Here is a 16,071-nt window from a genome sequence, read left to right as displayed (position 1 = left end):
ATAAATGACATCATGGTTAAGCAAACTATAAACAACAATATTGTAAGGAACACTCGTGGATGTTCATTATGAAATTCACACCTCCTATGTCATAGAAGAGGTGAAAACTGAAAATTACTAGTGGCTACCTGGGCAACATGCTTGAGCTTGTGCCTTATCCTGTCGGTCCATTCTGGTGATGAGTCTGACCATGGGCCATTCCATTCAACTTCATTAGCCCATGGGTTACGAATTTGAACAAGTTTGTGCCCATCAACCTCTCTTACCTGACAAAATTTTCAGCAGAGTGAAACTCATAATCCAATTCCAATGACTTCAACTTTACATATAGCAAAGATACACGCACGCACATACGCACACTTACCCACCCACAAACACGCACATGCATGTATGCACGTGCATACACAGCGCTTTTACTTCCATGTAAAACAATTATCCAACCCAAAACCCCAAATTACCTGCAAGACAGAATAAGCATGTCCCTGGACAATTCCACTTGAAGAAATGTGAACATCTGAGCCTGATGGGCTCCCGGCACCGAGAAGAAAACCCTCTTGCTTGAAGCGTAATAACTGAGACCACAATCTTCCACTTGCAAGATCAATCTGAGCTTGCGCACTCCTCATGTCTATCTCTTCACCAGCCCCACCAGTCAGGTCCACAAGAGCATCTTGGACCAGCCCACCCTCAAGTGCCTCATAAGACCCATGAAGCTTTGCATAAGCTTTTTCAAGAATGGAAACCCAAAGCTCATTGCTCTTCCTACTCGTTGCAAATGCTGGCTTGCCACGTGACTCACATGGAATCCAATCATCAACAACAACTGGAACCCATTCACCCTACAAGTACACCCATACTCAAACGTCAGTTTCAGGCTTCCATTCCAAATGCAGCAACAGGCATGCCTGAGAGTAGTGTTTAAACTTTAAAAACTTTTAAATCTCAGGAACCACCAGTCAGCTCAGGCATGGCCGATTTTTAAACTCGCTCAACTCCCTGTGATGCATCTTTTTGAAAGATCATCTCAATTCTTAAAAGATTCACCGAGTGTCTGAGTTTTACATAGGACTCAGTAGAATGATGAGTCAAGTCCTAGTCTTGTAAGATTCTCATACGAAACATATATTCAAAAAATTAAATTAAATTTTTATTCTCAAAAAAAAAAAAAGGAATATTATTATGAATATTTGAGTTTTACAAGATAAGACTTGGCAAGTCAACTACGAACTCAGCAAGTTGAAACCGAGTTTGAGTTTTGATATTGTCTAAGACAAATAAGGAGACCCATTACGGTTTTTAAACACCACTTCCCCACCCATATTTGCCCATTTTTTTATTAAATTGTTCCAGTAATATGCATTCACAAGCACTCCTTTCTAGGTTTAACATATTTTCTCACAAAAGCATCAACACAGCTAGATATGAGCTTTTAGTCAAAAAATGTCAAAAGGTATTCACCCAGAAAGAAATGTCAAAAGGTGAACTTGCAATTTCAGTCCGAGTGTTGGATTCTATGTAGTAAACCAATAATGTATAATTTTATTTTGGGTTGCACCCATTGCACTTGTGGGATGGGTCACCTTAGCAACCACCTTGAGTGCGAGAGTGCATGTCATATTTTTTTTTTGCGTTATGACACTGCTATAATGTGTATGTTGGGTGGCTCTTTAATAACTATGTATTTGTAACCTATAATCTTTTCTCTCTTTTTTTTGGGGCAATTTTCTTGCTTCTAGGGATAATAATCACATAAAACAGTAGTACTCCATTATATCAACAAGGGAATTTTTCCCAAGTTTATAAAAGTTAACCTTTATTCAAAAAAGAAATTTCTGAAGCATCAGTCTACTTTGACAAGGACAACCTATTAGACCAATCCAAAACCCTTTAATGGCTCTGTGATTAGAGGTCCAAAGTTGATGGACCTAGTGTTATGTTGCAGTCCAACTCCATACCAGTTAGATCGGTATCCTGGTCTAATTTTTATATCAACTGATATGTATCAGTTAATCAGAGTGGCAGCATGGATCCAAAAATAAACATGTTTGAACAGACAGAAAACACAATTGAACATAAGCTAAAAATAAAATTAAGCACAACAGGCACCAAGCCTTAAGAACACAAAATCAGGTTGAACTCAGAGTAAAACTTCATTTAAACTGGAGGCTAACTCAAGGTTTCAAAATCTAGAAGTTTGACATGAATAAAACAGCTTATCAAGTCAGTTACTTCTGAGTTAATAGCATTCTCAGGGTTTAAATAACCATATGGTCAATCAAATAGTCCATGGTTATGGTTATGTGCATAAGATTATGTATGCGCATGGCTTGGTTACATGCAAAATTGGAAAGGAGAGAAGCACTTCACCTTATGAGCACATCTATGGGGACATGGCAAGAAAAAATATGAGCTGGATGGATGAGCTAACAAACAACAGACCTAAATTTTTTTACAGGATGATGGCAGTCATTGGACCATGGTAATATAAGAAATATCGGTCGTTCAAGGTTAAATGGGGCACTAGAAGCATGAGGGAATTAACAAGAGTCTCCCGAGAACAAAAAGGATGTGTCATTCATAGGGAGTTCTCTCTCTGTATCAGTTATGGGGTTGGAGACAGGTCTCTCATTAGTTTTGGAAAATTGGCATGATATTGGAATGAAGATTAATAAGATGTTATTCAATGATAGGTTATCTAATAAGCTTCGCATCCTCTCAGTGGTTTTTGCCAGTGGATGGAACAGAGATTGGATCTTCAAGGGGAATGGGGCAAACAAGGAGCTTCTTTGTGATCGTATATGACATCGAGCTATTACTTGAGCATGCACCAGAAAAGAGTTTCAGGGGCATAATGCTAGAAGCTTCACATGAAATTGGAAGCAGGTGGTTCTCTAACAACTCACAATGGTCAAGCATTCACATACATGGTTTCCTTCAGGTGTAGAGGTCCTTAGGTTTGATTTTGATGGATGCTCCCATGGTGATCAGGAACCAAGTGGGATACGAGGTAATTTACAAGATATAAATCTCAGGGGCCAATGGATATTGCGATTCCACATTGGCTTAAGCCAAGAAGTTAATAATGTAAGACCATCCCTATCAAACTCCTTGAAAGAATTTGAAGTAGATCGCTTAAATGCGATTCAGTGGGCATAAAAGGAAGATCATCAAATCCCATAGAGATAACTGATGATTGTCATGGAGATAATTTGACAATTGTGATCATTCAGAGCTTTTATTTATTTATTTATTTTTCCCTTGAAATGTCATCATCAGAGCTTTCCTTATCCATGTCCTTAGAAATGCTAATTCAGGAGCCAATATGTGGGGGAATGATGGTGTGAGCCGAAAGAGTTTATATGTAGAGTCAAGTTATAGGGATGATACCTTGTCATTATCAGATATGGATATTGTATTGTTTCACAATTCCATTTGCTATTCATAGAAAAAATGGCTAGGAAGTAATTTTTCATGCAAGGACCCTTGTTAATAGTTTAATGAGAATCCAAGTTAAAGCTAGTGGGGTGAATCTATCGAAGGTCCAAAAATACCTATATGAACTGTTGATGCACACGTCTTCTGTGGATGTATTAATCAAATTTGCTGAGATGGAAAACAAAGTGAAGAGGCATAGGCACCCCATTTCGGGCTAGGCAAGTAGAAACACCATAGGGAGTGGATGCGTTCAAAGAAGAAAATTCAACGTACTAGTGCTTTGCTGGGATAGACAGCTGTTGTTATGGTTAACATGATTCTGATTTGCAATAAGCCAAAAACAGATGGAAAGGAGGCAAGATGGGGTTCCAGGCTTAAGAAGCAAGGAAGGGTTAGGGCCAGCAGCAATGGGATTACAAGAGAGGGTGTTAAAGAAAGAGGATACCGAAAAGATTCCCGAGGGGGATGGCTCCAATATGATCTTGTCTTCACCGGATATAGGAAGACTTGGTGTAGGATTTCTGCCAAAGGCCCGAGATCATCGAGTTCAAAATCATTCAAGGGTCTCCTGAAATTTGGCGACCAAGATTGAAGGGGGCCTGTGATCCCAAAATTTTCCGTCACAGTTGAGCATTCATCGTGCGCTATGTGGAAGAGGCTAGGGAACTGATCCCTCAGAGATCAGCATCCAACCCAAGTGTCATTCCAAAAAGAGACCCTGGTTCCCTCTCTTGTGTGAAACCTAATGTAACGAGAGAATTGCTCATGGCACTTAAGGACAGATTTCCAGAATCCAGAAATTAGGCCATTATTCCTGTATACCGGAATCCATCGGTCGAAGCTGTGACAATACTTGTGATTGAAGACTTCTCTCCAAAGGTGGCTTGAGTGGGTCGCACACCTCCACCACCACTTGCCCAAGACAGCATCAATGTGGACTCTCAAATTGTGAACAACCAGACCTCCCTGAGACTTTGGGAGGCACAATTTGGACCAAGCAATGAGATGGAACTTGTTCTCATGTTCACTCGACCAGAAAAAGCCCCTCATCATTCGCTCCAATCTAGCAGCTATCGAGGCCGGGATGCGGAATAAAGACATCTGGAATACAAGCTAATAGCTAGAGTGGCTTCCTGCCTTGGATAGAAACCTTCCTTTCCATCCCACGCATCTCCAATCAAATTTATCGATAATGTGGGTCGAGGTATCCCAAGACAAAGGGTGAGACCATGGTAGAAGAGGGTAAATTCTCGACAGATAGTACATTTTAGTAAATATTAATACAATTATAGTCAACTTTCCTCAAAAAAAAAGAAACAGATGAAAGAGTATGAAATCCTGATTTCTATCTCTAGTTTTCTTCCCCCCCCCCCCCCCCCCCAAACAAAAACAAAAACAAAAAATCATTAGCATGCCTGAAATTTGGATATTTTCATCCTCCCGTATCAGAAAAGAAAGATATGAGCAGGACTGAAACAAATCCAAGTTAGAAACATGTCATGAGCACAAAATAAGAAATGAACAGATACATACTGCCCACATGTTCAGATTAACCATTACAAGCAAAACAACTCGAGGCTATTACCTGAATGCAGAAGCGGACAGTATATACACCTTCCTCATTAAATTGTGGCGTAATTATCACTTCGGATATCTGGGAAACCTCAGTGAGGACAGCAACAGCACTTAAGAACCAACAATCACCTAATCGACCCTGTACAAAGACAGTATACCATAATATTTGCATTGGTCCCAAGTCCAAAATAATCAGGAGACAAAAATGGAAGCTACATTAAAGCATTGATCCTAACAAAATAGATACCTGACAAACATCAGAAGGATTGGCAGGTCCAGAAAATAAACATGGAATAGAACCCATAGAGCTCTCTTTCATTAATTCCATAGGCCGCATCCATTCAGAAACAACCTTGAACAAGAAAAATCAGATGAAATGCTATCAGAATTGATTCTTTTCATCACTAAGTAATTGAACTTTCGTACAGTGAAACTAAAAAGTGATGCCATGCAACTAATATTTCCAAAAAAAAAAAAAAGTGATGCCACTAAAAAAAACTCACCTGTAGTTTTGGAGAAGGATTATCTGGATCAACAAACAATGATTGCTCATTGGGAGGGAACTCCTGGTCAGTAAAATGCATTTCCCCTCTAGCAAAAAGCGCCTCCTTCACAGCAAGCTCAACAGAGCGCATCCTTTGATTTATTTCCTCCCTTGTTTCCATCCTCGGCTTCCTGAACTTCCTAGCAAGATAATCCATATCCACAGCCACTCCTTCCCTTTCAGCCCTTCTTCTCCTCCCACTAGAGAACTGCCCATCCCAATCAACATCATCCCTATCATACAAATCAACATCTGCAGGCTCGCTGTCCCACTCATCAACCTAGATATACAACAAATAATAAAAAAGATAAATTACCATTATGATGCTAGTTTGATAAAGTGGCCTATAACAACAAAGTAACACGAGGCCAGGATTTAAATAAAATATAAAACTTTAGATTAATACCCTTGGAGGAGATTCAGCCCAGTGCCATCCCTCATCCGGAAGATCAGCCAGATTGTACTCCTCTGAAATTGTAGCAGTATACAGAGCAGCAATCTCATCCTCATTCAAACATCTTCCCCACAAAAATGCATCCATTAAATGCATTTTAGATTCAGATCCTTCACTATCTGACCTACCAAATGCATCTAAATCTGTTGGAGGTCTTATTCCAATCCAAGCTTCGGTTCCCTGCTCCCATATACCATTCTCTACAAGTAGTGGCAATCCAGTTTGATATCCATCAAAACCCCCATCCACGAAAGAAGCTGCCTCACCCAGTTCAGCATCAATGGTCACAGATACCATATGCCACCTGAAAAGAAAGTTTGCATGGATAATGTTAAACCTTTTTTTTTTATATATGCTAACTTCACGGACAACGTGCAACTTCAAGTCACAGGAGAATATAATAGAGCTATAAAGATCTTTTTTCTATCACATATGACCAAGTCATCTGGTTCTACTTTTCATATTCTAGATTGGTGAACCTGGCACTCTCAAGAAAAGGCTACACCAAAAGCAGATTGATATTGCTTGACTAGATTATGTTGGTCACAAGCCCACCAGACTGTCTTTTTCTTTTTGATGGTGCAAAAAGGTAAAAGTTTATTACTTATGCAACACTAATAATTAATCATAAAGACACTTTTATATCAAATTAAGCTCAAACCTTCCATCCGCAATGCTCGTTGCCCCAATATTCCATTCTTTTACAACAGTGGTCTGCCTGACACCTTTTGTAACCAATCTAAGTGCAACTTGCCCGGACTCTATACCTTGCTCTGAACCAGCCACAAGGACCTCCCAGCAAATTTTCTTCTGAAATTCAGTTCCTAAAAGACAAACAGGGCCTGACTCAGGCTGGATCATGACTGCAATAGAAAAGGTAACCTTCTGACTTTGGCACACAGCCGGATCAACTGCACCGCAGTGTCTGCCCCCTGTCCTAGGTTCATCATCAAGAATACATACAGCACCCAGGACCCCAGTCTGTAAAAGATTCCAATCAAATTAAAGTTACAAGGGTGATAAAATCTTCTCAACTGAACCTGGTTTCAAATAGCTACAACATGGACGAGAAAAATAAAATAAAGGGACAGTATTGATAATCTTAATGCTTAACCAACAAAAATAATATAATCCTAATGGAAATAGAAAATCCATAAGCTATGACATCAACGGTCAATCAGTGGCTTGGATGGTGATGAAGAGAGAGGATCCACCATAGATCTCATGTCATATTCTAGCCAATCATGCTCCATCGGCATCCAACCATTTATTGGATGGTGATGGCTGCATAACTGCATTTTGTCATAGTCATCAGGATTATAAGCATACTAACCCAAAAATAAAATGATGATCCCAGGTGGAGTGAACTCTCAATCCATCATTATTCAACACTGAATGGATGGCGATGACCCTCATGACCATTGAGTTTTTTAAGCCATGAGGGTATTAGTACACTTTTTTTTTCCTTTTTGACTAGGTGACTGTATTTAATTAAAAATTGATGTACATTTATAGGTTGTTTTCTGTTTTGCTTTCTGTTAACAACATCAAGTATGGGTACAAACAAATTCTAAAGACAAACCTGTTAAATGACAAGACTATTTTATTCCTTCACAACAATAAAATGAAAAAAGTTGAAGACAAGCCTGTTGTGCTCGACGTGCCATCTGAGCTGTGAGGATGCGACGAGCAATGCTAGATACCCGCTCCCTGGCAAAAGAATCCTCCAAAACAGCATCTCCGCCAACGGCACGCACCGCTGCAGCCATTGCCGCCGCCTCTCTGCTTCCAACATTAGGAATAGAGGACATAAGAGAGGCTTCTATCTCTTTCCACTTGCGTTCTTCTTTTTCCAAGAGGGCCTTTCTTCTTTCTTTTCCCTTCCCCTCCTCTTCACGTCTCTGCATCAACATTTCCTCTTCCATCTCCTTTTCCCTAATGTAACTGCACAATAACAATACATGTAAGTCAAAAGTGGACAAAACTAAAATCAAATCCAAAAGTAAGGATAAGAAAATCACCTTTCTTGTATCATTTCAAACTGCCTACGATCTTCAGGCAGCCACTTTTTTATTTTCTTGGCACTAAGATCTGAGAAACCAATACTATCAAGGAAAAGACGCAAGCGAACCTCATCCTAACAAAGAATCACAAGTAGTATTTTGTTAACACTCATAAGAAAATATAAATTAGACAAATATATTGTAGAAGATCATAGGAACAAAAAAGAAGGCGTAAAACGAAGGTTTCACAACATTTCTTATTTACCTGTACACGCTCTGCTTTGGCAGTCAAACCCAGCAAGAGTAGCAAATATCCACCAAACTTATCCCACATGTATACCCATTCCGTATCTATAGCCTCCTCCAAAGCCAATATGCGTGCATGAGCACACATTTTCCTTCTGTAGTCTACATCATTAGAAGACTCATGCCGATATGTTAAGCCACTTTTCATTCCACAAAAGGATAACCCTGCAGCAACTTCCTCATTTCTCAAGCGATCTCTCAATTTGATCACATCCGCTCTTGGAAGCACAAAATTCCCACCCCGATCTCTAGTAATGGTAGGATCCCCAACCAAGAGAGCAGCAGAACTAGCCGATCTTTGTGGAGCTGAGTAAGTTCCAGATAAAGCATTTCTAGTCTGATTTCAGAAAAAGAACACAAAAAGCAGCATTGCATATTAGCATAACCCACTGGTTCAAAGCATAAGGATAAATAAAGCATTTTACAACTACTTCTCAGAAAGATTAAATAAAATAAAACGTCCCATTGCTAAAAATGCAAACTTCTTAAGATAAACAAATAAAGGAAGGAATTCTTTATGGAAAAAGTTTATATAAGGTTGCAATCTTTTTTTCTTTTTCTTTTTTTCTTTTTTTTTTTTTTTGAAGTGTTAACAATATATAAGGTTGCAATCTTAAATTGTAGAATTAAAGATGCACCTCAAAAATCCATCGGAAAAGGTTGTTTAATGTTGAAAAACCCTCTAATTGATCATCTCGGTATCAAGATGTATGAATATGAAAAAAAATATTCAAAAAAAGGGATTTTGCATCCCAGAAATAGCGCATCTTGCAACACATTGTCTAGGCCATCCATTTTCAAGATTTTGATATGTTTATAAATCTACTTGATTTTAACTATTTTTGGAGTTTAAAATTTTATAATTAGATATGAATATAGATTTTGCCATAATTTACACCAAAATTACAGCATTGTTTACGCCAAAATTACATGTTATGACAAAATTTGGTGGTGCGCCTTAATTGGATTGTTTAAGGTTGCAACCTTATAAAAACCACACCCTTTTTTTACAAATCAAACAAAGAAACAGTTGGAGATCTGACTCTTTGAGTTGCATGAATTTCATGTAAATCCTAATATAACTTCTATCAAAGATAAGAATTAAGCACACAAAATGGTTCAATCAGATGACTTTACAACCAAATCCGATGATGAAACACATCAGAAACCATAATCAAGACATTTTTTTGGAAAACTAACATTCATGAAGTTCATATAATCCAATGACAACCAGAATCATCAACTCCCTGCCCAGAAAATGCTTTTCCGAGTAATTCAAGGAGCATCTTTACAAGTTTTCGCACTTCAAATGGGAACTGTGATATTTATAGACGTAGACGAATAATCATATCTTAGATCAATGATGTAAGAAACAGGGAGAACAAAAGAAGGGAGATTTGAAAGTTGATTTCCACGACCTTTGCCATGAATTTTGTAATTTAAATGGAATGTGTCTCTAAAGAGGAAGAAGAATCAGTGGCATCTCAGTGTCAATGACACAAGAAACAGGATGAACCAAAAAAAAGGGGACAGATTACAAGCAGATCTCCACCATTTATCATGAGAACCTGGAGCTCAGGATAGAGATAAGAGGGAACCATAATCAAGGTCTTGAACTACTTTGCAAACATTTGTGGAATATAGAGTAGCTATAATCGAGCTATGAACCAGATAAATAAGTGCATCTAAAGAACCTATTAAAACCACATACGTGAATGAAAAATGCCTGCTTCAATGAGAGCCAGAATAGTATTTCCAGAAAGAAATGCATGAACATCTTAAATACCAAGAAGTTGGGACCAACCTTTGTGGCTGATCGAGCAATTGCCTGAATTACGGTATCTTTACCGAGAAAGTGCACAGCATCTTCCATCATCTGTTGTTCAGAAGACATTAACTTTTTACAGTGTAGGAAGATATGAAATAACAATCAAAACAGATTTAATATGCCATAATTTCCCAGGAAAATTCTTCCGTATAGACATAAATATAAAAAGGAGAATTAACAGTGGACAGACTAGAGGGATTGTAAAGTAATCCACCTTGAGGGTCAAACAAGGACGAGAAACAGCAAACCCAAATGCTACAACAAGATTTATTGCTGATACAGCAGCTCCAGCAAAAGGGGGATAAATTTTCAAACTTGCAACAACACCCCAGCCTTCTGTAGCCAAGGCGATCCCATACAAAACAAGGAATGCAGAACTGTACAAAGTGGTCAGATTCAGATTATAAATAGAAACATGTTGAAAGTAACAGTTCAATAAGGATGTAAATTAATGAGATAATAGAATCAAAATACATCCACAGAAGGATACAAGAATAAAAAGTTAAAACCAGAGGGAAAAAATACTAGACATACCTGACATTTTTTGCACAATCCGCATGAGCATCATAAACGTAAACAGGCAACACTCTTGGTGAGTAGACGACTACTGGAGGTGAAAGAAGAACCTGGCACAAGAATAGTTCACTCAACAAAGCAATGCTAAAAACAATACATATAATCAAATCTTAGAAGCACAGTTAATACATAGAAACTAGGGACTTAAACATTTCAAAGAAAAAAAGTGGGCAAACTTACAGTCAATGCCCGCCCAGCAAGAAGAAATAAAAATGAGAAGTAACCAACGGATGCTCCCACAAAAGGCTTATCTGCACACAGCATGTAATTCTTAGTTACAAATATACAGGATTATCTAGCAGTCAACCCAATAATATAGGAACACAGATATACTCCCTAGAGAAAGTCAAACAGCTAACAAACTAGTTAGACAAATAAACATAATAAACGAGAACCTCTACCTTCCAGCAGTCCAACCAGAAAAGCAGCCAAAGCAAGAACAAATGCTAGAAGACAAACTAAGAACATCTGTGTCCTTGTCAGATAAAAATTGTTTGAAGCCCAAAAGTGGATGACCCCAATGGCCAGGACAAGAAGAAGGAGAACTAAAAGGCAAGCCACTCCAATCTGTGACAAATATAAACAACCAAAGTCAGATTGGTAGAGCAGATACATGCACACATATTTACCAAAATTTCAGAAGAATGCCTCACCGTCCAAGGCTTAACAGTAACAATGACGGCTGATATTGCACAAAGCAAGAGCAGTAAACCAATTCCAACAAATACATAAACACCTCGAGAAAGCCTCCAATCATCATCTTTCCTACAAACACCATATGCAAACAGTATTTCTCATATTATATAGGATTTCACATTTTACAACATTAGTTAACAGTTTACAACATTAGTTGCAAACACAACCATCTTCCTCACCATTTATGCAGACCCGAATAAAGTGATAGCACTGCAGGGATGCAAATCAAGGGCAGTAGAGCAGCAAGAAAATCTGCCTTCATTGGAACCTGATCAACTCGAGAATTCACGACTCCAAAATATGATGCTCCACAAAACGCAACAAGAACAACTACACAAGAAAAAATAATAATAATAATAATATATCATAGATCCCTGATAAAAAAGCAACGGGTGGTGAAAGAACAAATAGGTGGCAAAGGACTAGAGCGCTTTTTTCCCTATTATAAGTAGGCTAAATAATGGAATTGAATTGATGAAGCATATACATAACCAAAACAAAATCTGATAAAAAAGAATCTGATGAAGTTATACAGATTTCTAAACCTTATTAAAGATCATACGGTAGCAAACAATATTTTCCACTAAATAATTTCAGCAGCCAGAAAGTACTTAAACTCAACTTACTTGCAAAGATACTGATGCAAGTGGCTGAAGAGAGTGAAAACCTATAGGTTGCAAACCACGAAACAATGGGAAGCACACCAGTAACTATTAAAGCCAGTGCTGAAGTTATTGCCCAGCCAAGGTAAAAAGATGATGTGTACGGAGAATCAAAACTTTCTTTATCTCCATTCCAAGCCTCATAGCGCAAATCATCCATAGGTTTTTTAGATATTATTGAACCAAGAGCCAAAAGTGAGACAATAAATATCAGCATAGAAACCGTGAGGACAATCCCCTGTAATTATGCCCATCAGTACATGTTGCAAATAGAGCGGTGTGATCTTTTCTAATAAATAGCATTGTAGAAATTATTTGCTACATATTTGAATGATTTCAAATGCTAGTAAACACAAATATCCATTTTCAAAATAATGAGTGACAATTAATTATCAAAAAAAAAAAAAAGGACAAACAATGGGCATGAACATACGATGTATACATATGTATCTATTATTACTACTTAGCAAATGAGTGAGAGGATCACAATCCAAAGCGTACAGCCAGCAACAAGCACAGACCTCCTTCCGCCCAAGAATTTGTGGGTTGTTTGTCTGGCCAGCACAATCCATTCGTGGAACCCAAAATCTGTGACCATTGCGAATCCACAATGGAACTGCAACTGAGAGACTTGCTACCATGAGTGGGATCGTAAGTGCTAAACCAAGCAGAACAGATGATTTGCTGCACATAAGAATGAAATGAATTTTCAGATTTAAGCTATTAAGTTCCAGAAAGCTTAAAACCAAAAAAAGAAAAAAAAACAAAGATAAAGACAGTCACCATAGAAAACAAGCAAATTGTAAGCAGGCTAGTAAACACAAATTAATAATAAGAAATCCAATAATACCATCATTGTTGCATCAAATTATAATGCATCAATTACAACTGTTCAAGCTGAAGTTAAAATGATAAAAGAAAAAAGAAAAAACTTCTGCAGACAGTAGCACAGACAACCGCATTTACCGATGACAACCAGCAATTGTCATCAACTAAGATCTTCTTAAAAGATAAAAATAATTTGTCCAGATCAAGTTGATTTAAGAAATCAGTCCCTAATAATAATGAATAGTTCACCTTTCCAAGTATAATGATACCCATTCTCATCTAGAAAAAGGAGCAAAAAATACTTTTCCCATCTAAGGAATAACAAAACAAACCTTAAGAATGAAAGTAGTAAGCCAACGCAGGTAGTCATCAACCAAGCAATGAAGCCATACTGCAAACACAAGATTGAAGCAAGAAACAGTCAATAAGAGTTACTTATCGAAAAGAAATGACATGTGAACTGCAACTCACAACTATTCACACTCATCACAGAGGAGACTTGGCCAAGCATAAATACATAATCCATTGATGATTAGGGCATAAAGGGCTTCACCTCTAAGACAAAAATCCTAGACCCAAGCCCCAGATTATCCGCCGGAATGAAAACAAAAATATAATTAATAAAGCCCCCAATTGTGAGATGACACAAATATCTATTAAGCACAAAACCTTTACTAAAATTCAAATAATTTCCCAAGAGAAGATCATAGCATGGTTGTCTCATTAGTGATATTCTTGGAAGAACGTATTTATTGAAATAGACCATGACGAGGTGAATAAATATCCAATCATGTAATCACCTTGCGGGATCTGGAGGTCATGGCCATGTCTTCTGCTTGAAGTGAATGAAGGAAAGCCATAATGGAACAAACAACTGGCGAAAAAAGCAGCGCTGAAAAGCCAAATTCAAACTGCACAGCAAAGTAAGATAATCAAATAGCAGATTTAACTTCTATAGTATAATGCATACTCAAAGCAAAGAATTCAGTACAGAAGATAGCATGCTCTTATATTGCTATAGAATCCAATCGCACCTGTTCATGAGTTGCGTTTATCACTTTGATGGTCTTTGGACGATAGATGGCTACAATCACAGTTTCCAGAATAAAGACTAAACTGAAAAGTACCCAAGCTCTCTCTGGGCTACCAGCTATGTGACGAAGAACAGTTCTAGATAATTCAGTCCATTTCTCCAAACCCCGTCGCCTCAATTCTTCTGACCATGAAATTTGGATGGCTGCAGCATTTTCAAGAGAATTTAAATCATTGATAGCAGCATCATTATTATCCCGATGATCTCTATCTGCATCTAAACTGCTCCTCTGAAGCAATGCCAGAATTGTCGGGTCCAAACCCTTCTCCCGCAACATCACAGCAAAATTTGGGTCTAGCCCTTTATCATGAAGTAGACTGGCTATTTCACGATCACCTTGCTTTGCTTTCCTTTTTAACATAGAAGTAACCCGGGGATCATTTAACTTCTCCTGAAAAATAAGAGCTAAATTTGAATCCAAAGTTTGTTGGTTTATTGAATTTGTTGATGTGCTTGAGTCACATCCGTGACTTTCCAACCCACCACTAGCACAAATGACTGAAGAACTGATATTGTCTAGACTCCTATCAGTAAACACCATTTCACATTCTTGAACAACTGAACGGCAAGAACTACTCCGCCATGCTACACTGGGTCTTCCACTATCAATGCCATTATCAATATTCCCAATCCCACCTAGGTGACAGGCTTCAACACTGCTACTACGTTTAGCACTAGACCCACAACCTTCAGAAGAACTGGAAGAACTAGTCAATCCTTTCCTCCGGAACCCCTCCCTTAACCGAACCACCGTACTCTCCAAAGCATCACGTCTAGCAGCTATTGGATTGGTAACAGAAAAGTGACGAGAAACAGCAGCTCCCAAAAGAACAGATGCAACGACCACATAACTAATGCAATGTCCCAAGTACCTGTATTAAATTAAAAAATTAGGTGGATTCTAAAATGACTTAAAATACATATAAATAAGTTCAGTGTCATGCTAAATCTATTTACCAGTACTGCACACCAAAGCAGATGAGAAAAATCCTAGAGGTTCCCGCAACAAACAGAGCTGTAACTCGACTTTTTAGGAGATCAAAGCCGAAAAGACATGCCCCCATGTTCCAGTCTGGGGAAAGACAAAGCCTTCTCAGATTTATGCCATTCATTATCAAAAGAATAACAATTACAAAGAAACAATAGAAAAAAAAAAACGTTAAAACCACGTACGAACTGAACATACCAAGTACAATAACAGCAGCCGAGGTGGTTGCCCCAAGCCATCGGGCTTCCTTTGCTGTCAACCCATACAAGACAGAGTATACAACAAGCACAACCAGCGACCCAATGTACAGAAGCCCAAGGTGTGAAGTCCTACGTGACAAATAAGGAAGACAAATAAGAAAAACAACAATTACAAGATGGAATCACATATAGAACAGGCATCAGCAATTAAAAGATAGTCTATTGGAGATCATATATTCAAATACTTCTTAGATGATAACATTAAATAAAACAGGCAACAATAAGATGTAGCAGATTCCATACTCAAATTTCTTGTGTCACTGATATTCAATTTTAAAATAGGCTATTTTGAACTTTATTTTTATTTTTTTCAGGTATCGACATAAAAATTTTATTTATGTTGGCTGAAATTTGTGCTTGAAGAATGAGGGGACCAAAAGAAGACTTTAGATAACGTGTTGAGTACGATTATGAGCTCTCTCATTTTAGGATTAATGTGGACCTTCAAGTTGGTTGAATTTCCTTTATGTATTAGCTTTGGGAGTTGTTAGGAAAGTGAATGGAAAAGGTGGACATGAGCTACATGGAATCTCCTATATTTATGAGATTTAGTTAATGTAGAGAGAGATTTTAGGAGCGATACGTGAGACTGAGAGAGAGGGAGATTTACATGAGAAAGAGAGACGGTTAGGGAGAAAAAAAAAAGTGGGGAAGAGAGTTTTTGTAGTTTTTAAAAAAAAGAATTTATTTCTTTTAGTTGTATTTATGAAAGTACGCCCATCTTTGAGACTTGGTTAATTTGATAAGAAAGAACTTGTTTCTGGATCTTGAGAAGAGATCTTGGAGTAAACTCCCGTGCAAACCCTGAGAGAGGGTAATTTCT

The 16,071-nt window shown here is 38.0% G+C and overlaps 1 protein-coding gene across 4 annotated transcripts in view; it reads right to left on the bottom strand.

The window, feature by feature from the left end:
- DEK1 (calpain-type cysteine protease family) overlaps positions 1 to 16,071 on the bottom strand; it is a 40,849-nt gene that overhangs the window by 14,932 nt on the left and 9,846 nt on the right. For 3 of the 4 annotated variants that reach the window (XM_006856239.4, XM_020674803.2, XM_020674802.2), the window contains exons 6-29: positions 15,187 to 15,317; positions 14,958 to 15,072; positions 13,942 to 14,872; positions 13,708 to 13,818; positions 13,240 to 13,298; positions 12,601 to 12,763; positions 12,044 to 12,317; positions 11,597 to 11,747; positions 11,375 to 11,486; positions 11,123 to 11,288; positions 10,902 to 10,972; positions 10,680 to 10,771; positions 10,360 to 10,522; positions 10,122 to 10,193; positions 8,277 to 8,654; positions 8,030 to 8,145; positions 7,655 to 7,952; positions 6,670 to 6,989; positions 5,961 to 6,312; positions 5,514 to 5,834; positions 5,258 to 5,362; positions 5,021 to 5,149; positions 459 to 839; positions 129 to 266 (exon numbers count right to left, since the gene is read on the bottom strand). In XM_006856239.4, coding sequence (XP_006856301.1) covers positions 129 to 266; positions 459 to 839; positions 5,021 to 5,149; positions 5,258 to 5,362; positions 5,514 to 5,834; positions 5,961 to 6,312; positions 6,670 to 6,989; positions 7,655 to 7,952; positions 8,030 to 8,145; positions 8,277 to 8,654; positions 10,122 to 10,193; positions 10,360 to 10,522; positions 10,680 to 10,771; positions 10,902 to 10,972; positions 11,123 to 11,288; positions 11,375 to 11,486; positions 11,597 to 11,747; positions 12,044 to 12,317; positions 12,601 to 12,763; positions 13,240 to 13,298; positions 13,708 to 13,818; positions 13,942 to 14,872; positions 14,958 to 15,072; positions 15,187 to 15,317 — 5,149 coding nt within the window. The remainder of the gene's footprint in view (positions 1 to 128; positions 267 to 458; positions 840 to 5,020; positions 5,150 to 5,257; positions 5,363 to 5,513; positions 5,835 to 5,960; positions 6,313 to 6,669; positions 6,990 to 7,654; positions 7,953 to 8,029; positions 8,146 to 8,276; positions 8,655 to 10,121; positions 10,194 to 10,359; positions 10,523 to 10,679; positions 10,772 to 10,901; positions 10,973 to 11,122; positions 11,289 to 11,374; positions 11,487 to 11,596; positions 11,748 to 12,043; positions 12,318 to 12,600; positions 12,764 to 13,239; positions 13,299 to 13,707; positions 13,819 to 13,941; positions 14,873 to 14,957; positions 15,073 to 15,186; positions 15,318 to 16,071) is intronic. The other variant, XM_088849611.1, reaches the window with a different exon arrangement.

Source organism: Amborella trichopoda, chromosome 10 (assembly GCF_054954075.1).
Source record: "Amborella trichopoda isolate Santa Cruz 75 chromosome 10, AtrichopodaSantaCruz75HAP2 v2.0, whole genome shotgun sequence".
NCBI lineage: Eukaryota > Viridiplantae > Streptophyta > Magnoliopsida > Amborellales > Amborellaceae > Amborella > Amborella trichopoda.
Note: the sequence above shows the minus strand (reverse complement) of the source record. Positions and strands in the feature narration are given on the sequence as shown.